The sequence below is a fragment of the Cryptotermes secundus genome, unplaced genomic scaffold, assembly GCF_002891405.2.
Source record: "Cryptotermes secundus unplaced genomic scaffold, Csec_1.0 scaffold757, whole genome shotgun sequence".
Lineage (NCBI taxonomy): Eukaryota > Metazoa > Arthropoda > Insecta > Blattodea > Kalotermitidae > Cryptotermes > Cryptotermes secundus.
Genome location: NW_019729905.1, coordinates 549630 through 571821, shown reverse-complemented (window position 1 = coordinate 571821; position 22192 = coordinate 549630). Strand labels below are relative to the sequence as shown.

The following is a 22192-nucleotide window of genomic DNA, read 5'->3' as shown; positions in this document are numbered from 1 at the left end:
CGTCCACATACAGCTGCTTGCACTCGAGCACAGCAGGAGCATTTCAAATGGGAGTTGTCTGACCACCCTCCTTACAGCCCATATCTTGTTCAGTGCAACTACCACCTGTTTACTCTTACCCACCTGAAGAACTGGTTAAGATTACAATGTTCAATAATGAGCTGATGGCATACAAAACTTATACACTCTATGACAAGTGCTTCAATTGTGGCGATGCATAGGTTGAGAAGTAGCTTTAGTATGAATGTAGTTTTGGGTATACTTCCTTTTTCTCATTGCTTGTTCTGTTAACAGCTCACCAGAAGTTACTTTCCAAATAGTCCTTGTATAAGTACCATAAAAACTCCGTGATTTTAGTCCGCAAGCGAACTCTACCGACCGAGTGACAGCCGCTTGTCGGCAAAGTTAGTGCCAACTTTAACGGATAGAGGGTGTCACATGGTCAGTGCAACGAATCCCCACGGCCATTAATTTTGGTTTTCTAGACAGGATAAGTACCATAACATTTTCAAAATAGGTTCTTCCCCTTCAGTGACTAGTGATCAGTAATATTTGTTCAGTATCAGTAAATAAATATCCCTGTACCAGGCTGTGAAGGCCCATAGGGTTGTGAGACACTGAGGGCCCCACATTATCTAGACAAATACGGTGGTAAGTATCAGTATTATGTTAAAAAGAATATAATGATTTTGCAGTTGCCTAGCTAAACCCCTGAACATGAGTAAAATTTGGAAAGACAGCGTATCCTAGCAATACTGTCATTTCCTTAATGGAGAAGTGGGGGGAGGGGGAGACTCTGATGCCTTCTGACAGTTTTAGACATGTTGGTCCCAGTTACATAACGAGAAAAATGAGCAACCATCACTAAGAATGACTGGGTTTTTGGACTTTATCCACCCTCCCACATTCTAAAAAAAAAACACTTGAGAACACAGCATTTATTTCAAAACGGGATCTGTTTCTGTCCTCAAGTGAGGGGGGCACACCTACTCTGTTGGGTCCCTTAGAAAGAGCTAACCTGAATCATTTAACGACATATTGTCAGTACAGCTACAGCTATATAAATACCTGAGACCAGGCTTTGTCAAATGGAGATAACAGGAAAAAAGTACAATAAAAATTGTGATAATGCATGCACAAACCTGAAATTGAGATACAAAGGGAGGTGAAAATTTTGTGCAAAAAAACCTAGCCAATAAATCAAGCCCATAAAATTGATGCTTAGGATTAAGTGGAGAATGCCATGAAACTACCCTGTGCCTACTGCTAGCACCATCTGTGGAGTAAAAACTGAACACTCGAGACTGAAACCATACAGGAACCCACGAGGAATCTGTCACATCATACCGATCTTCTCCGTGAGCTAATCACCTCAGTGCTTACAAAGGGGATCCAGACTGGGCTGGCTGATCTGATTGGTTAAGCAGGCCATATGGGCTGATTACTTGAATTTCCTATACATACTGTTACTTTTAATATCCATAATCCTAGCTTCATCCCAGACTACCCCATAGGTTAACTCTTTCTAGAGGACCCAAAAGAGTATGAGTCTCCCTCCTCACCTGAGGATGGAAAGAGACCCAGTTCCCAAAATACTGTGTTCTCTAGCATTTTTTTTTAGAACATTAGACGATGAGCATGGAAATGAATGTGGAGAAAACAAAAGTAATGAAAATTTCGAGACAACCAACCCCAGTCACAATAAAGATAGACCAAAAACAAGTGGAGAATGTGAAATGTTTTAAATATTTGGGTAGCTTGTTAACAGATGATGGAAGGTGTACTTGTGAAATTAAATCCAGGATTGCCATGGCAAAAGCTGCATTTAGCAAGAAGAAGAATCTTTTTACCAGCAAATTGGACTTAAATTTGAGGAAGAAACTAGTGAAATGCTACATTTGGAGCATAGCTCTGTATGGGGCTGAAACATGGACACTTAGGGCAGTAGATCAGAAACATCTGGAAAGTTTCGAAATGTGGTGTTGGAGAAGAATGGAGAAGATCAGTTGGACCGATTATGTGAGAAATGAAGAAGTGTTAATTAGAGTCAGTGAGCAGAGGAATATCCTACATGAAATAAGAAAACGGAAGGCTAATTGGATTGGTCATGTTTTACGCAGAAACTGCCTTCTAAAAGAAGCTATCGAAGGAAAGATAGATGGGCGGATAGAAGTGACAAGAAGACGAGGAAGAAGACGTAAGAAGATGCTGGATGACCTTGGGGACAGAAGAGGATACTGTCATTTGAAGGAGAAAGCTCTAGATCGCATTAAGTGGAGGAATTGTTTTGAAAGAGACTGTGGACCTGTCGTCTTGACAGATTACTGATGATGATGATGATAGACGATGAACGAAGTCCAAAAACCTAGTAATTATGAATGTTATACTCCTCCGTCAAAACCCTTTAGAATCAACCAACACTAAATTTAATCATAAATTTATACTTGATTTTGAGTGGTGTGTGTAGTGAATCAATAATAATAATTCAATTAATTTGTTAAAATGAGTGACAGCAGGTAAAATCCAATTATACACAAGCACTGAAAAAATACATTACTACAGAAATAAAAAAATAAAGAAGATAAGAAAATAAACAAAGAAATAAATAAATGTTGTTTTACTAGTATTTAGTTTCATATCATTATCCAAACACCAATTCTGAACAGAGTCTGTATCAGATATCTAAAGTTTACAGCATTCATGATAAAAGCATCACAAATCTTAAGACCAACTGCAGACATGAGGTACTTGGAATTATGAATGGATGCAAAAATATCACTAATGAAAACCTCAAATGGTCTCAAAATGGATCCTTGTAAAAATCCAGACTTCACAGTGTAGTAGAAAGGGTACCAAAGATATGAACAGAAGCATATATATTGGTCAAGTAGTTATGAAACCAATTAACATAACGAGGAGCAAGTCCAAAACTGGTCAATTTACAAAGAAGCAGAGGAAGAGGAATTATGAGGAAACCATTACTTAAATCAAAAGAGATTGAATCAATCTGATCTAGAGTACTAGCTTATTTTAAAAGGGTGTCAACATAAGTAACCAAGCTGGTCAGGCGGAAATAAGTTTATGGAAACCACGCTGAGACAGAATAAGCTTATATCTGAAGATAATAAGATAAATGACCATGGACAACAAATTACAAAACTATGAAAAAATTACTAAGTAAAGCGATAGGTCTACAGTTAGTAATCACTGATGCTACTACATTTTCTAAAAACTGGAACAGCAGCAGCTTGTGTGTGTGGAGGAGGAGGGGGACAGTTAGTGACTGCCCCCTCAAGTTACCCCCACTGGAATGGGAATGACCAGTGGTAGCCAGACCCTTCCTCTTGTCAAAGTGAAGGCCCCATTTCAAAATGTATAAAAGACTTGGGTCCCAACAGGACCCAAAATCAAGACTGCCTGTGCTGGCAAGGGCCAGCAGCAATTTGCCTGATACACTGACCATCTGACCAGCAGGACAACATGGACAGTTGCATGACTCCCAGATTCATGAGACAGAAAAAATATGTCCCACATGACCTGGAACCATGAATGACTGCGCTGGAAAAGGCCAGCAACCATTTACCCGAAATCAAAACCAGACTGCAACAGGGTGTCAGCCACAGATGATAGAAGCCACTGAACATGGAAGCAGCAAAAGGAATCACCACTGTTACAAGCTGCTACAAAGCAATGAGTATGTGAAGATGCAATAGAATGGGAAGACTCTGTGTATGGTGTACAGAACAGTGGAAGTGCTGTAACTGCTTGTAGTTATGCATAATAAGCACTCATCGAATTTAATAATTAATCCAAAACTGTGTCTAGTCACTAACACGTGACAATATGTTTGTAATCTGGCACCTGATGATTGTTTTGTGGTCAAAAAATGCAGTGCGAAATAAAAATGAGATAAACCAAACTGGTTCTTAAAATTTTAACAAAATCTTTTTTAAACCACATTTGTAAACAGATTACTTTTAATAATTTATAAATATTTTAATGGATTCATGCACATCGCTGTAGTTGTTAAAGGGTCAGATTTTATATTCACGGCATTGTGATGATATTGTATGTATGTACTGATATTGACCAATCACACTGTAATAGCAGTTTCTGCCCATATTGATATATCCTTCTGAAGATGGTCTCTAAGACAGAAACATGCCAAGGATGAAAGATTAAAAAGGAAAGAAAGAAAAAAACATTTTATCAGTAAAACTGGACAGAGTTCATTAACCTTTTATAATACTGCTAGTGTGACAGACCAGGATGAACCAAATAAAAAATAAGACTGAAGTTTTAATGTAGTTGTGTGATGGCTAATCCCTAAACCTTGAATCTGAAGTCTGTATTGCACAATTACAGAATAACATGTAAGCAGTATCATCAAGGCAACCTAACACTAAAAAAATTAACAATATAAACTGTAATTCATTTTGCAACTGAAAAGACTGAAAATGTGTACTGTAAACAATTGACATATATCTGAACACAAATATATGTATCTGAAAACGTGAATCAAAATTCAGTTAAAAAATATCCACATCATGCAAATACTTCTCACTCCACTTTTACTTTTAATTTCTTAATCCTAATCTTGTAAGTAAAGGATACCCATGAATAAATCATTATTAAATAATTAAAACATATTATTACATTTTCATTTCTCCCTGTATTTCTCTTGTGGGTTTTGGGATTTACCTCTAGTCATAAGGATGCTTTACTTCATTGAGATTACAATTTATAGTTCTAAAATAGGTATGTGGTTTATGTCTTGATGAATAAAAGATGAGCAAAAATCACATGACAATTCAAATCCTCTTGTAATATCAACAACTTACCACTAGCTGCTGTCGAAGAAGATTTGCGAGATGAGTGTTGGCAGTGTTCAGTTCAACTTCTGCTTGAGACTTTAGCTTGCCATCAACAGTTGATGGAATGACATCAGGGTTCTAGATAAACCAACAAAACAGAAACAAAATAATGCAGGGAAGGGAGACAGTATATGTAAAGGAATAATAACAGGTAACTAATGATGTAACACAACTTAAAATATGGGTATTTTCACAAAATGTTATGACAATAAAAATAATAAAGTTCAAATAAAAATGGGGACTGGAAACTATGTGAGGAATTTGTAACAAATCTTTCCAAGTTATTTATGTATCTAATTCCTTGCTAAACTCAAAAATCTGCAACATTAGCGGTGTATTGCTTCCTTCAAAGCAAGATTACACAACCACAAGTAAATAATATTTTAAATGTGAATTGCTTGCATTTCCAGTTGTGTCTTTTATATTTTCTGTCATTCAGTGTTAATTAACCATTAATAACTGTTATGCTATGTTTATGCAATTTTGTGTTGGTCTTCGTATTCAGAGTCTTCAGAACACCCACTCTGCTATAAGATTTTAAGTATACAGCATGTCCTGCCTTACAGAATGGCTGAAATCTTAAAAATGTATTTGATTGAGAGATTCTATACTGTAAACCCTGTTCTTCTACTTCCATATCACAAGTGAAGATGTATCCTTATACAAATCTTTTTCTTTTGTTCATAGTTCTAATAAAATACACTTTACTTGTCTCTACTTGAAATAACAGCAGGTATACTTTCCAAGTTCTTTTAGGTTACAACTTGCTCTAGAACTTGATGTTCTCTTAGCACACATCTTCCATACAATGTAAAACTAAAATTATATGGCAATTGCAATCCTGTTCCTAGGCAACCATATAAATCACCAAATCATGCATAGAGGGGCAGCTACATATGATGGGGTACCCAAAAGAAACCGAACTAATTTTTTTGTGGGCAGATCTTTTGTAGTACCGTGTTTTGCCGCTATGAGCGCATAGAGCTAACATTCCTGAGTCGATAAGCTGACTACCGTTGCTTCAGAAGGTAAGGACTAGTTTCGGCAGAGTTTATAGTGACAACTGTTTTGTGTGATCGTCGTTTTTGCAATGGCTGATTTTCGTGAACAGCGTGCGGTGGTGAAATTCTGCATTTTGCTCAGGAAAAGTGGAACAGAAACTCTTGAAATGTTAAAAACGGCGTACAAGGATGATGCTATGGGGAAAACTCAAGTGTTTGAGTGGTTTTCTTGTTTCAAAAAATGTGAAATGTCAATTGATGACAAACCTCGTTCTGGTCGTCCTTCCACAGCCTGAACGCACGAAAATGTTGAAAAAATTAGTGAAATCATCAAGGAAGATCGACGACGGACCATTGAAGAAATTGTGGAGCTGTCGGGAGTGACTTGGAGCTCAGTTCAGGGAATTTGACAGAAGATTTGGGAATGAAAAGGGTGGCTGCGAAATTCGTGCCATGACTGCTGAACAAAAACAAGGTCGCATGGAAGCATGCTGTGCTTTGAAAGAAGAGTCCCAAAATGATCAAAACTTTTTTTGTTTCCTCAAATGAAAAGAGACATGAAAGGAAAGCGTTTTGCTGATGTTGCTGAGGTGAAGGAAAAAACGACAGAAGCGCTGTCAAGCATCTCAAAAGATGAATTTAGACAATGTTTTGAAAAATGGAATAAAAGACTAGACAAGTGTATTAGTGTAAGGGGAGAGTACTTTGAAGGGGATTGAAGGTTTGTGCTTAATATTTGAATAAATAAGTTTAAAAAAAAAGTTCGGTTTCTTTTGGGTACCCCCTCGTATCTATATCACTGATGCAAGCGAACATGGGACCTGGATTTCTTTTAAAAAAAAAAAAACACCCATCTTTTACACAAAACAGTCTGGGCTAATTTCTTACTGTTTTGCTCAGTGCATTAAAAAGCTAATGTTTATTAACTCATATTTCTGTAAGGCTGAAATTTCATAATCTGAATATCCATAACATGGATGGGTATCTATATATGTAGATGATGGTGCACAATAATAACAAGATTTTGTTAAAATTTATAACTTCTACATTACTCCAAAGGCACAGTGTAGCACACAATGTCACGAAACTCTTTCCCATTACTCCACCTATCAATATTGTACATGATATGTGACATGTGATATGTGAAGTCAATATTAGTAAGGGGTACAAAAACATTTTTGACATAAGCTGCAACAACAAAGTAAGGGATACCTCACTATATTTCATGCTGACCTACAGAGATGTAAAATATCTTTGAAGCCTTGGGATTACAAGAATATGAAGTCTCAAATGAGTGGCAAAAGAATTTAAAGAATGAATTTGTGAAGCCACCAAAGAGAACGATAACTTCTGAGTGCCAATTGTGCTCCTGCTGTGTGTTTCACACTAGATTCCAGAAATTCAAAAACAAAACTTGACACAATATCAGATACATATCGCTGATGAAACTGGGTTACAAGGAAAAGGTTTCTCAACATCAACTTCTTCACTTGATAATTAAAGTCCTACTCCAGAACAACAGTTCTCAAAAGCATGCACATGGTCTGTGCTGTGGAAATTCATCCATAAACCAAAAACTGAAACACATGAATTGGTAAATTTAATCATAACATCTCTGATAAACATGGAAATGTTAAAAAAAAACCAGTTGACACTGAAGATTGCAGTCAGCACATGGACTATGTTAACAAAGAGCAAACAGCAGCTATTAGCCATTCAATTTCTTGGAGAACATGAAGTGGACAAAAAACAATTCTTCACCTTCTGACTCATTAAACTCAACAGCTACATCATTGAATGTCACAGATGAGTGGACAGCACTCCTTCACATCTGTGAGGCACGAAGTTCAAACCTTGGTCTCGTGACCAAGTAGTTTTGCTCAATTCCTGCATAGCAAATGCATGGATACTACAATTTAGGCCAAGACAACTTCCTTCCAGATCCTTTCTAATTCATTATTCACTAATCATCATATCAACTGATGTTCTATAGTCTGAGCCACCAAAACACTGATATAAACAATAGAAATATAACTGCGAGTACATCACATTATCATGGGAGCAAAACAGATCACCTACAGTTTTGGTGAGACTTTTGCTCAAAATCTGTTGGAAATGAGTGCAAGGGCGCCCTGGTCTCAGTTTACACCTAAGGTAGACCAAACCTACATGCCAGTCACTGACTTACTGCGAAGTTTGAGAAAATGATCAATCCTTGGACAGCTGCACGATTGCATTTGCAGTGTCTCAGCCAAGAAGAAATGAACAACTAGGAAATTTATGTTTTCAAAGTGAGAAATGCACCTTGTCTAAATCCATACAAAGGAAAACTTCTAAATAAAAATCCCATCACAACATGTGGAGAAAAAACATTTCCATAAATTTAGGTGCTGCATATACAAATAAGATTTAAAAGTTTGTGACGATAGCATAGTAATATAATTATTGACTTCTTGGATATTATCCATCACCTTGTTAAAATATCTGACACTGGACTCTGCATCCATCTTCAGGTAAAAAAGCTTACTCAGCTGGGCCAAATCGATACGAGCAACAATCTCCGGACACAGACATCTAAAATGCTTCTACAGGCTTCAAAGACTGTCAAAGATTTACTTATAAAAATTCCTCTGGTTATCTCATCAACGCTTTCATGAAACTAAAAGATGTACACTTAGAGTTAGTTTTCCACTACTAAAAAACTACCAGTATTGTGGTGCAAGCACTCTGGAATACAAAATGCTTTTGGAGCAATTCACCCAGCAGTAAAATAAATGTTGACTGAAGAAGCAGTCTGTTAAAGTATCACTCTTTCACAAAGTTGAGGGCAGAACTGTACTAAAGACGTGCTTGGCAGCCATGAAGGGTATCAGGAGATCTCAGCCAGTCTAGCCCTGAATTCTTGCATTTTGCAGCAAGTGGAATTGGGTTGTGTTATGATCATTAAAATAAGGGAGTTTTTGACAGGATAATAGAGAGTTTTCACCGAGATAACAGCTCAACCAAGAGACAACTGAACAATGATAACTGGTTCAGTGAGTATTTCAGTAGTTACTGATCAATAGCTAAATTTGTGCCATGGTGTATTTATCCCACCCTTGTCCTAAGATTCCCAAGTACTGATGTTCAATGAAATTATCTCTCTCCGTGTTCACAAACAGCAACACTGGACTGGAAATATAAACCCATGAACAATGATATGCTTATCTTGAAAAGAGTATCATTTTATGGATAGTTTCTAGTGAGGCAGCCTGAATAGGTGGTGGCAGCATAATGGAGGGTAGTACACCACCAGTAAGCATGCAGTCAGTCTTGGATGCCTCCCAATCCAACTGCAATGGTGGTGCACATCACTCTTATAGTACAAGTGCAATAATCAAGGGCAGGGTAGCTGTACAGGCCAGTGTTCTATTAGCAGGCTGCAAGAGTAGTATAAGGGATGAATTCCAGGCAGATAAGCAAGGTAATGGCAAAAGGCGGGATGCCATTCCCCTTTGTCTTACTGCAAACACAGCAAGTGACGGACCAGGAGTAAGATAATGAGGGTCCCTCTTGCCTCGCCCTGGCCATATTAAAATACTGGTGGCAAGCATTCTGGACACATGCAACCTTACCCATCCACCAGACACGGTACTCCAGAACTACAACAAAGACAGTATAGCATGTTGAATCAGTTGTGATACAAAAAATACCTTGGGGAGGATAGGCATAATGGATTATTATTTATAACAATTTTGAGAGCAGCTGACAAGGGAGGCTATGCCCTGTAGCCATCTGACAGACAGTTTACATGTAGCCAGAAGACCAGCCCAGCCAAGAACCATGAACATTCAAGAAATTCTGTTATTCACAGTCGCCTTCATTACGATCCGAAGTAAGTGGAACCATGAATTTTAGCTAAAGAAGTGTAGTGCAACGTTAGACTGCCTGTCCCCTCAGGCTAGACTAAAGTAGTGACAAACTGGCAACCACATATCAGTATGTAGACAGTGCAAATAATGCACTATTTAACTATCCTCTTTTTTGTAATCATTCTTATAAAATTCCTGTTTCCAAAAAATTCCCTATAGTTACAGCAGGGTGGTGGCAGCTATCCAATCTTCTTAAATTAATGTGCATCCATTTTACCCTTCCTATCCATGGGCGCAACAGTGACGACAGTGATTAGGGATGTAGACATGAATGATAACAATATGTTAGTGGTGTGGAATAGCTACAGCACAGGAATATGATAGAACATGGCTTGTGCAAGGGATAAGCTTGATAAAGGGAATAAATAAATTATTCATTATGGAGGTGATATTGCGTTTTTAGAACAGCAGTTAAAGAGTTTAGTAATAAGTGGGAAATTTAAGAAACTGTCACTAGCGACTAACACCTGCGAATGGAATGGAAGTTCCAAATCCAAATCTGTTACTGAATTTCTGACCCAGATTGAAAAATGTCCCAAAGAAAGCAACTGCTCTGACAGTGATACTGTGAATACTGTAAAAACTAAATTAACAGGAGAGACACTTCAACGTGACTGAAATTTTAAGAACAGCTCCGATAGAACGTTTTAATGATAAACTGCCTAACAGATACCACTATAACTTATTACTAGGGCCCGAATTTTTTGAAAATGCATATGCACATGTTTTGAGGGTTTCTGGTTGTTACTGCATATTCTAAACGTAAGAGCATATTTCTGCATATATGTTTGAAATTAAGGATAATTTCAACATTCTCTAACAAAATCGGTTTTGCCTGTGTTTTGGACATCCCTTGCCAGTCGCTATTCTCAACTCTCTGAGTAACGGCACTTTTACCACTTACAATACAAGCAGGTAGCTTGGCTATTTCGAAAGGGAGGGGGTGAGATTATCCTGCATTCCACTGACCACCACAGCAGACAGTAGCATCAGAGGGTTGGTCTTGAGAGAAGTCTCTTCAGTTAATGTGTTACTCTTTTTTTAACAGTCTGCATCAAAAAAGTGTTCGTGTACTGAAAATGCCTAAAGAAAAGTGCAGCAGTAGATATTTAAAAATTCGGTGGGTGTCGGGTAATAGTGACTATTCAACAGACGGTGTCGACGTGTACTGTCAAGTGTGCCCAAAGGAAGTAAAATGTGAAAAGAAATTTCAACTTGAACAACACTCAAGAACGACTGCACATATTGCGGCAAAGAAGGGGAAGAAGAACAGCACACCACAACAGCTACTTCTTACACAGGTCAACCCCAAATCCTCTCTTCATATACGTATTTTCAGCCGATCTTTGTAAGGCTTTAATATGCAGCAACATTCCATGGAATAAATTAAGCAATCCAGTTCTGCGATCATTTCTGGAGAAATATTGTGTAATTAAGAAAATCCCGCATGAATCAACTCTTAGAAAAAATTATCTACCTTTGCTGTATGAATCTACTCTGGAGTCAATCCGTTTGGACATCGGAGAGAACTGTGTCTGGATATCGGTGGATGACAACTGATTTGTGTGGCCGATACATAGCAAATTTTATAGTTGGTAAGCTACATCCAGACGAACCCGGCAACCCTCATCTTCTTGCTTGAAAAGTACTAGAGAAAACCAACCATAGCACAATAGCAAGATCTGTAAATGATTCTCTGTGACTACTATGGCCATCTGAAATTGAGAATAATTGTTGTAAGGTGCTTGTATTACTTACAGATGCAGCTTCCTATATGTTGAAAGCAGTAAAGGCTTTATAAGTATTTTATCCAAATCTTATACACGTAACCTGTTTAGCGCACGGATTACACCGTATTACAGAAGAAATACGCGCAGTTTCCAGCTGTTAATGATTTAATTGCAAGTGGGGAAAAAATGTTTCTGAAAGCACCAGCTCGTGTCCAGTTCTACAAAGATTGCCTATCTCAGGTTCCTCTGCCACCTGAACCTGTCCTAACTAGGTGGGGGACATGGATATCCGCAGTTTCATTTTATCAGGAGAATTTCAATCAAGTAAAAGAAGCGGTTACAAAACTTGAAGATGAATATGCATGTGTCCGTGAAGCAAAAGTGGTGTTTGGAAGTGATACTGTTTATCAAGACATGAATTTTACCCATGCACATTTTTTCTACAGTTTCAAAAGCCTGGAATCTTGTGGTGCACTCCTTCACAACTCACTTGAACTCGTTCACTGAATTCCGCTCCAGGCGAAATTGGAAAGAAGATTAAATGCAAGTTAGAAATGGTGTTGAATTCGAACCCAGGACTAAAAAAGATTTAGTCAGTTAGTCAGTACTTGAGTGGAATTAGGGTATCTTTGCCAGATGAATGTTCCGAACCTTCGGCGCCAGTGTATAAATACTGTCCAATCACATCAGTTGATGTAGGAAGATAATTCTCAGCCTATGAACTCATTTTGACCGACAATAGACACAGTTTGTCTCCAGAAAACATTAAAAGACTTCTAGTTGCCTATTGTGATGCTACTTTCTGCAGTGAACTATACATGTAAATAGGTGAGTCTGAATAAAGTGACCTGTTTCTCAAGTGCATATTTTTAAGTGTTTTTAATGCATAAAGATCCGGGCCCTGCTTATTACACGTAGCCACACAAGGGAAATATGATAGGTAGAGACTCCCCAGTTTTAAAACCATCAGGATTACTGTGAATTCGGTGGAACAGAAAATTATGGTAAGAAACAGAAGCTGACTGTGGGTCAATGTGGGGAAAGGTTTGAGATACAGTAACACAGCATCAGTATAGGAGACTCTGAACACTGCCATCACGGTCTACAGAGCAAACAAACTTGAGTTGTGCCGCCAACAATCCAAGTTACAATAAGGGCAGACTATCGAGGCTTCATCAGTGGGAAGGAATAAGGTGTGTCAAAATGCTCTGACAAATGATATTAACGACCGCAAGTCAACACATTTCAGAGGGCGGTAACAAAAAGATGGACAGGGTTTGAAGACCAGTTGTCTGTTTTACATGTAGACATCCATGCCACATTGCAAGATACTACTGCATATGGACAAGGGTGGACAGCAGAACTTTAAACTATGTAGCTTCGGCAAGGGTTAGCCCCAACCATGATGGAAGAGAGTTAGTTATGTGGATTCTGCTCGCTATTTCCAGAGAAAACAGGGACTTAGTAATGAATCCTGTAGGCCAAGGACACTCCTACAAGTTCATCCTAAGCAGTGGAACCCACATCAGTTTAGGCCAACCTTATGTTTCGAATAGGCCAGTGGTAGAAACCTGACACAAGGCAAGATGTGTAAACTGATGAGTTACTGGAGACCAGAGGGTCTAAGAACATGGACATATGTGACCGACAATACCCACAAAAATTTGTGAGTCCTGTTTCCAATAAAGAGATGGTAATCACAGGACAGGAGCTGTTGAGAGTAACAGAGGCTCGTATCGACTTCAAGACAGACCAATTGGAAATCAGAGGCCGGAAGTTTCTGTTGAGTGTGTATGTCAGTGCAGCCTGCACAGACTCGGCATCACAGGTGGTAAAATGGAGGAAGCTGGATGCTGTAGGTGTATCCAAGGAAGCAAAGCAGATGACACAGGCAGCCCACAAAAGAACAGTCCACAGAATAATGCGGATGGAGTCGAAATGAGCAAAAAAAATGTCCACTGAGAAAAGACGGACAAAGAAGGAGACCACAGAAGATTCGCTGTCAGAGGCAAAACGGGCAGAGCCGCGAAGTGAGTTGCTTCTACATGGTCCACTCCAGGGAGGAACAAGGAGCTAAAACCAAGAGTTGAAGACTGCCACAGCTGTGAGCAAAGTGCCCAACAGATAGTCATGTGGATGGCAAACAGTCTTACCTCAGGGATTAACAATGGAGCCAAGATCGATAATGCTCATGACAGTGAAGCCCATTGACCAGCGGAAAAGATTGGTACCAAAATCGACAGTTGCTGGTTTGGTCCACGCCCAACCAATTGAAAAGGGGATTACAGGCATTTAGACGGCTCTAACTATATAAAAGATTTTTGGCAGTTCGGACCTTGTGGACACTGACCGCAAGAAAATCGTGCTGCGAGATACTAGGCCACACCGAACAGCTGTCAGCTGCGACTCACCCGTGACTGCAGGAATCCATGACAGGTCATACAACTGGAACTGCTTATTGCACTGCCCAGCTGCTTAATACCAGCAAAGAGGACATTAAATTACAAGCTTGTACAATATTTGTGCAAGTTAACGATGTTGAAGATGGCGACGTAACAGGCAATGATGAAACCACCCCAGCATATGTTAAAGGGAAGCAAGTAACACCGACTACATCCCAAAGTGAGGGAACAAAACACTACGTACCGACCCTGACAGATGAAAAGCTGATACACCTCTGTTTGGTGAAAAAAGGGTGATTCGACCAGTATTAATGGAATACGAATACTTGTTTAAAAGACCGAAGACAGAAATATACCATGTACCAATTTTGGGTATCATGAGATAGACACTAGAGACTCACCGCCAGTTAAAAGAAATCCCCATTGAAACCTGTATGCTATGAGGAGATGAAAACCCAGGTGAAACAAATGGTGAAAAAAGGGGATCCTGACAAAGGCAGCAACAGAGTGCACCGACCCAGGAATCTCAATTAGAAAGGGGGGGGGGGGGGCTGGAACCCCTAAAATATCGATTTTGTGCGAATTTTCGAGGAGTGCATACAGTTAGGAAAGTGTATGTCTTCTGCATGCCCTTAGTATATGAAAATATGGATTGCCTGAATGGAAATCGTTCCTTTAAGTTCATGGACCTCAAAGATGCATACTATCACGTTGAGATCAGGCCAGAAGATGAGGAAAAGGTGGGTGCCCTCATGTAACAGAAGGACCCGAGTGCCAGTGCTAGACTCCTGATACCAGAGCATTACTAACCTGCCTTACGTGTGGCGCATGCGTGAAGAAAACGAATCAACAGATGCAGCAGCTTTACTACTGGTCCAGCCTTCATAAAAATGTTGAAGACTGTCTCTGTCTCTTCTTGCTTGGCCTCTGGTTCTATGGCCTTCATTTCTTCCAAGCCAGTCTTAATTTTAGATCTCATTTGTTTTGGACCAGGCCTTTATTGTGGACTTACTCTTTCCTAGACAGTTCTCCACCGTTTCTCAACAGGCCTTCATTTCTTCTAGCCATGCCTCCATCTTGACCTATATCTATTCTTCATTGGCCTCTAGCTCATACAGAGAGGCATCCGCCATTACTCAGCAGGCTCTAATCTTCCCGTGACCAGCATCCATCTTTCCATGATGGCTTCCACCAGCTCTCAAGTTCTCTCAGTTGACCAGTAGGGGTTCTAGCATTTGTTCAAATTTTGCAGCATGCCTATGTAACTATCCAATGTACTTTTCCATTCAATAATTCAATCAATCCAATCCGATTAATCTGACTTCAGACATGAGATGTCACATGCTTAGTGATAGATATGTGTCTGGATTGGCAGCTGGATTTATTAGACTCTTAAAACTCGCAATTACCAAGAATTATAGTGTTATCGCTAATTCACACACTCTACAATTCACTATAGCATGCGCTAGTTCTTCTATGTCTTCACTAGGCGTTGCCTGGAAACAGATCCCAACAGTGTCCCCTGCTTTCTTCCTTATGTCATTGCAGGCTGGTTACCATCTCACAATTGGTGCTCAACTGGATACACACTCAAGTCAAAGTTCATCATGTTGGCCTAAATGCACTTATACTAAATATGTGAAAGATGACTACTGTGTGCTGCACTGTTTGCTAAAACACTACACACACATATGGATGCAGGGACCATTTCTTTCTCCACATGTGTCAAATTTGGATTGTAATTTCATGAGTATCATAACACATGGGAAACATGAAATCACTAACATTTATTGGCGTTTACTAACGATTTTATGTTGAAAGGTGGGGGTGGGGTTGCATAAAATTTTGAAAACAAATGCAAAATTGAAGTTCCACACACATATCCCAACTTCAATTTAAAAAATATACACATAAGAGTTGGCAGGATCGAAGCCCAATGAGGTGGATTTTTCCAATTTACCCAAGTCTTCCGGCCACACTATGGTCCTGTGGTCAACTTAACCTCTAACAGAAACGACTACCAATAATATTCCTGGCGGTAAAGGGTGGCTGGCACATAAGGCTGACAACCTTACCGCCATCTATGAGCTGACTGTCTAGAAAATGTGGGAACCTCAACATCTCTCAACCCTATGGGCCTCCACGGCCTGTTACAGGGATAGCTTTACTTTACTTACTTATTTTACACATAAGAGTATGTTACAAGAATGGGTGCCACAAGGTGTACCGTGTATATGCATATATGTAGTAGAAACATGACCTTGTAATCCTGATCTCATGTTCTGCAAACTAGTTGAATCCCGAAACAAATCCTATGTTCCCATTAATGATCCCTTATTTGTGGTTAAATGCCAGCTGCCAAAACTTCTACTGCCCGCTGGTAAACACACCAACTTACATACTTAACGAAATCAATGAGAAGAAGTCAAGCTAATCAGCTTGGGTTATCACACACAACTGATACAGAACATTTTGCACATATGCCAATTTGTGTGCATTTACACATAAATCCATATCTTGCTGTACATATGAATTTTATAAGACGCCATCGACTGTAACACCTATGTTCAAGATGTGACACAAATCACCACCTTTTTCCTTTTTCTTAATACTTTCACAGAATGGATAGGTTTTGTGTACTCAAGATTACATGAATAAATTTGGAAGGAAAAATGTGGGATATCATTACATTAAAACTGTTTGGACACATTAAATGACATGACACATGCAGTCTGTTCTACTAACCAGAGGCAGCCCCACAGCATGTTGGCCTGGAATAGTAGGGACAACTTTGCCAGTCAGCAGGATGCGCTGCTGTTCATCATACAGTCTGTGTAATGCTGCCTGATCTGTTGATGTTAGCACCCTTTTTGAAGTCACAGACTGGATCTGCATCTGCACTGCCTTCAAATGCTTAAAAATAAATGGTTAAATTGGCACCTTTCATATACCACAAATTATTATTCTTTCTCCATTAAAATTAAGACTATTCAATAAGTCAAACTTCTTTCTGATATTGGTCACATGAGTGACTTTTTTCATGTCAAGTGTAAGATCTATAAAATTTGAGTAACAAGAAAATCATATATTAGGCATCATGGTATTTGTGCTCAGTCCTCAATTTTACGTGGTGCTATCCAAAAGTTCCCAAAATATATTAATCAAAACTATTATGTCTTACCTGGATCTTATTCTGCACCATCACCTTCAAAGTAGTCCCCTTGGGAGAGCATAATCCGATCCCAGCATTTCTGCCACTTTTGAAATGCATCCTGGAAGTCTTCCTTTGTTAGGGTGTTTAGTACCGTCCGCGTTTTCGCTTGAATTTCCTCAAATGTATCAAATCTTCACCCCTTCAACTTGATTTTCATCTTGGGGACGAGAAAGAAGTCCCATGGAGCTAAGTCTGGCGAGTACGGTGGGTGGAGAACAACTGCCATCTTGTTTTTAGCCAAAAATTCCTGCACAATAAGCTGTATGTGGTTGTGTATTGTCATGGTGGAGTAGCCAGTCGTTCGTGCGCCACCTCTCTGAACGTTTTCTCCTCATGTCCTCCCTCAAACGCCTCAGAACATCATGATAGAAGTCTTTACTGACTGTCTGACGAGGAGGGATGAACTCCTCATGAAAAATCCCGTCAAAAGAAAAAAAGAAAGAAAAAAAAAAAAACAGATCAACATGGACATAATGTTGCTCTTGACTTGTCGAGCTCTTTTTTGGCCAAGGTGAAGAAGGGCTCTTCCATTGCTACAACTGCTGCTTACTTTCAGGGTCGTAGCCATAAACCCAACTTTCATCACCAGTGACGACCTTCGAAAGAAAGTTTGGATCCTCTTCACGCTGTTGTTGAAGTTCCCTGCAGACTTCCAAGCGATGCTGCTTCTGTTCATTTTGCAGGAGATGTGGCACAAACTTCGCCGAAATCCTCATGTTAAGTTCCTCTGACAAAAATTCGTTGACATGTAAGATAATTTAGTCCCAAGGTGTTACAGAGGTCTTGGATGATCAGTCTACGATCTTGCAGAATCATATCCCTAACTTTCATGACACTTCCTGGTGTGGTGCCAGTTGACGGCCATCCCGAACAATCGTCATCATCAGTCGATGTTTCGCCATTTTTGAAGTGCTTATACCAGTCGTAAGTTTGTGTCTGGCCTAAACTGTTGTCACCAAAAGCTTGCTTCAACATTTGGCGTGTTTCTGCAGTGGTTTTCCCAAGTTTAAAACAAAACTTTATACAGACACGCTCCTCTCTCAGGTCAGCCATCGCAAAACCACAAGGTCACAGAAACACAATGGAAATACATTCACCAACAATAAACCCAACCACTCAACTCGACGCCGCTTGCCACACTGATTCAAGAAGGGTGTATGGGGAGACACCTAGTGGTATTTCGATGTACTCATAACCATCCGAGCGCAAAATTCAAATTTCAGAAACTTTTGGCTTGCACCACGTTTATATATAAACTGATTTTACTGTTGAAAATGGTTTAAAGCCTGTGACTCTTGACAGTCAGGAACCTATACACTTTATCAATGTGCCAATAACAAATTCTAAAAAGTAATCAAAGAGAGATTAATATATATCCTCCAAAAGTAATGTCTGTTTGTGGAGGAGCAATCAAGAATTATTGGAAAACTTTTACTATAGCTGAAAATATAGAATTTTGGGTCTTTCTCATATGAATACAATAAAAAGTCATCTCCAGCATTATTGGAAAAGGGATTTAGTGTTAAAAAAACTGAGCATTCTTTTTCTTCTCATAAGAGTAGGGACGCCATGTTTGGTGGGTCCCTTGTCACCACAACATGGCGCGTCCTCAGGTTGCGGATGGAGACGCCCACCAGTTTTGGAGGGAAGCTATGAATATATTGAATAAGCAGTCGTGGGCAGCCAACAAAGAGTGGGGGTTGGGTGTGAGGCTAATAACTCCTCACCATAAAAGATATGTATGTTACGAATATGAACACAAAGCCTCAGACCTGGTCAGATACCTTGGATAAATGACCTAAGCTAAAGAAAATGGATATGAGATTTAGCACTTGGAATGTTCGAAGTTTGTATAGGACAGGTTCGCTCAAGGCAGTGGCAGAAGAAATTTTAAAATATAAGTTAGATTTAGCGGGAGTACAGGAGGTCAGATGGGATGGAGGTGGCATTGCACCAGCAGGAGACTATACATTTTTCTATGGAAAGGGGAATGAAAATCCTGAATTAGGTACAGGTTTTTTCGTACATAAGGGTTATCGTATGAGCTGTTAAGAAGGTAGAGTTCGTTAGTGACAGGATATCAAACATAATACTAAAAGGTCGCTAGTGTGATATCATTGTTATGAATGTTCATGCCCCAACAGAAGATAAAATTGATGACATAAAGGATAGATTCTATGAAGAATTAGAACATGTATTTGATAAATTCCCAAAGTACCCTATGAAAATTTTGTTAGGAGATTTCAATACCAAAGTATGGAGGGAAGACATTTTCAAACCAACGATTGGGAATGAGAGTTTACATGAAATTAGTAATGATAATGAAGCCAGAGTAGCAAACTTTGCCACATCAAAAAATCTTACTGTCAAAAGTACAATGTTCCCACATCGTAACATCCATAAATTTACTTGTACATCTCCGAATGGGAAAATACAGAATCAAATAGACCATATTTTGAGAGACAGGAGACGGAACTCAAGTATACTTGATGTCCGATCATTCAGGACAGCAAACTGTGATACTGACCACTACCAGGTGGCAAAGTTTAGGGAAAGACTGGCAGTGAGCAAACAAACAACACAGAGTTTATATGCAGAGATTCAATCTCAAGAAATTAAATGAGGTAGAGGGTAAAGAGCAGTATCGTGTTGAAGTCTCAAATAGGTTTGTGGCTTTGGAAAACTTGGAAACTGAGGTGGATGTTAAAAAAGCTTGGGAAACTATTAGAGAGAATACAAAAATGTCTGCCAAAGAGAGTCTAGGTTATTATGAACCGAAGAAGCATAAGCCATGGTTCGATGAAGGATGCTCAAAATTATTAGACCAAAGAAAGCAGGCCAAATTGCAATGGTTACAGGATCCAAGCGAGTTAAATGGGGGTAATCTGAACAATATAAGATGTGAAACCAGTAGGCATTAAAAGAATAAAAAGAGGGAATATCTGAAAGACAATATTGATGAGTTTGCAATGAACAGTAAGAACAAGAACATTTGAGACCCCTATAGAGGAATAAATGACTTAAAGAGAGGTTACCAGCCCAGCAGTAACTTAGTGAAGGATGAGAATGGTGATCTGCTTGCAGATTCCCACAACATTTTGAATAGGTGGAGGAACTACTTCTCTCAGTTACTGAACATACATAGGGTCAGTGACGTTAGGCACACCGAAATCCATACGGCTGAGCCGTTAGTACCTCATCCTAGCCCTTCTGATGTTGAAAGTGGTATTGCAAAATTGAAATGGTATAAATCGCCAGGTAGTGATCAAATTCAGGCAGAACTTATTCAAGCAGGAGGTGAAATATTACATTCTAAGATCAACAATCTAATTACTTCTATTTGGCATAAGGAAAAATTGCCTGACCAGTGGAAGGAGTCTATTACTGTACCAGTTCACAAGAAGGGTGATAAAACTGATTGTAGTAATTATCGGGGGATATCACTGCTATCAACTTCATACAAAATTTTATCCAATATTTTTCTCTCAAGGTTAAGTCCATATACAGATGAAATTATTGGGGATCATCACTGTGGGTTTCAATGTAACAGATAAACTACATATCAGATCTTTTGCATTTGTCAGATATTGGAGAAAAAATGGGAGTACGATGAGACAGTACATCAGCTATTTGTTGTCTTCAAGAAAGCCTATGATTCAGTTAGGAGGGAAGTATTGTACAATATTCTGATAGAGTTTGGGATACCCATGAAACTAATTAGGTTGATTAAAATGTGTTTAAATGAAACGTATAGTAAAGTCCATGTAGGTAAACATTTGGCTGATAAATTTCCTATCCAGAATGGTCTAAAACAAGGAGATGCTTTATAGCCACTCCTTTTCTACTCTGCTTTAGAATATGCCGTTAGGAAGGTCCATGGAAACCAGGTGGGAATGAAATTAACCGGGACATATCAGCTGTTGGCCTATGCCGATGATGTGAATCTACTGGGTGATAATGTAGATATCATAAAGAAAAACACACAAACTGTAATTGACGCAAGTAAAGAGGTTGGTCTGGAAGTAAACACTGAGATAACTAAGTATATGTTGATGTCTCGTCACCAAAATGCAGGGCAGAATCATGATATAAAGATAGGAAACAGATGTTTTGAAAATGTGGCACAATTCAGATATTTGGGAACAACATTAACAGATCGAAACCTGATTCAGGAGGAAATTAAGAGGAGATTGAACTCAGGTAATGCTTGCTACCATTCAGTCCAGAACCTTTTGTCTTCTCGTCTGCTGTCCAAAGACATAAAAATTAGAATATACATAACTATCATTTTGCCTGTGGTTCTGTCTGGGTGTGAAACTTGGTCTCTGACATTAAGGGGGGGAACATAGACTGAAGGTGTTTGAGAACAGGGTGTTGAGGAGAATATTTGGACCGAAGAGAGATGAAGTGACAGGAGGTTGGAGAAACCTGCATAATGAGGAGCTTCGTAACTTGTACTCTTCTCTAAGTATAATCAGAATGATCAAGTCAAGGAGGATGAGGTGGGCAGGGCATGTAGCATGAATAGCGGAGATGAGGAATGCGTATAGGATACTGGTGGGAAAGCCAGAAGGAAAAGACCACTGGGAAGACCAAGGTGTAGGTGTGTGGACAATATTAAAATGGAAATAGGATGGGATGGTATTGATTGGATTGATCTGGTTCAGGACAGGGACCAGTGGAGGGCTCTTGTGAACACGGTAATGAACCTCCGGGTTCTATAAAATGCTGGGAAATTCTTGAGTAGCTGCGGAATTGGCGGCTCCTCCAGAAGGGCTCAGCTCCATGAGTGAGTGAGTGAGAGTAGGGATGTCTTTCTCGTTCTGCATATCATTGCCTCCACAACAAATCCAAAAACTACTCTGGGAAGAAAATTTTACTGAATGAGTACATGAGTATTGGGGAGGTGACGACTGAATTTCCAGCAGTATATCAAAGGTAAAAAGTCATAAATAGAGCACAAAGTTTTTCATACCCATAGAACTCAACAGTATGACACTTAAGTACATATCTTTATCTACACAGGCTAACTGGATAATTTAGGTAGCATAGGACAAGGT

General features: G+C 39.3%; 1 protein-coding gene across 4 annotated transcripts in view; it reads right to left on the bottom strand.

Moving 5' to 3' along the window:
* LOC111865797 (mucin-12) overlaps positions 1-22192 on the bottom strand; it is a gene marked incomplete at its 3' end in the record, with an annotated part of 176152 nt that overhangs the window by 17114 nt on the left and 136846 nt on the right. For all 4 annotated transcript variants that reach the window (XM_033751966.1, XM_033751967.1, XM_033751969.1 and 1 more), the window contains 2 exon segments: positions 4842-4952; positions 16664-16831. In XM_033751966.1, coding sequence (XP_033607857.1) covers positions 4842-4952; positions 16664-16831 — 279 coding nt within the window.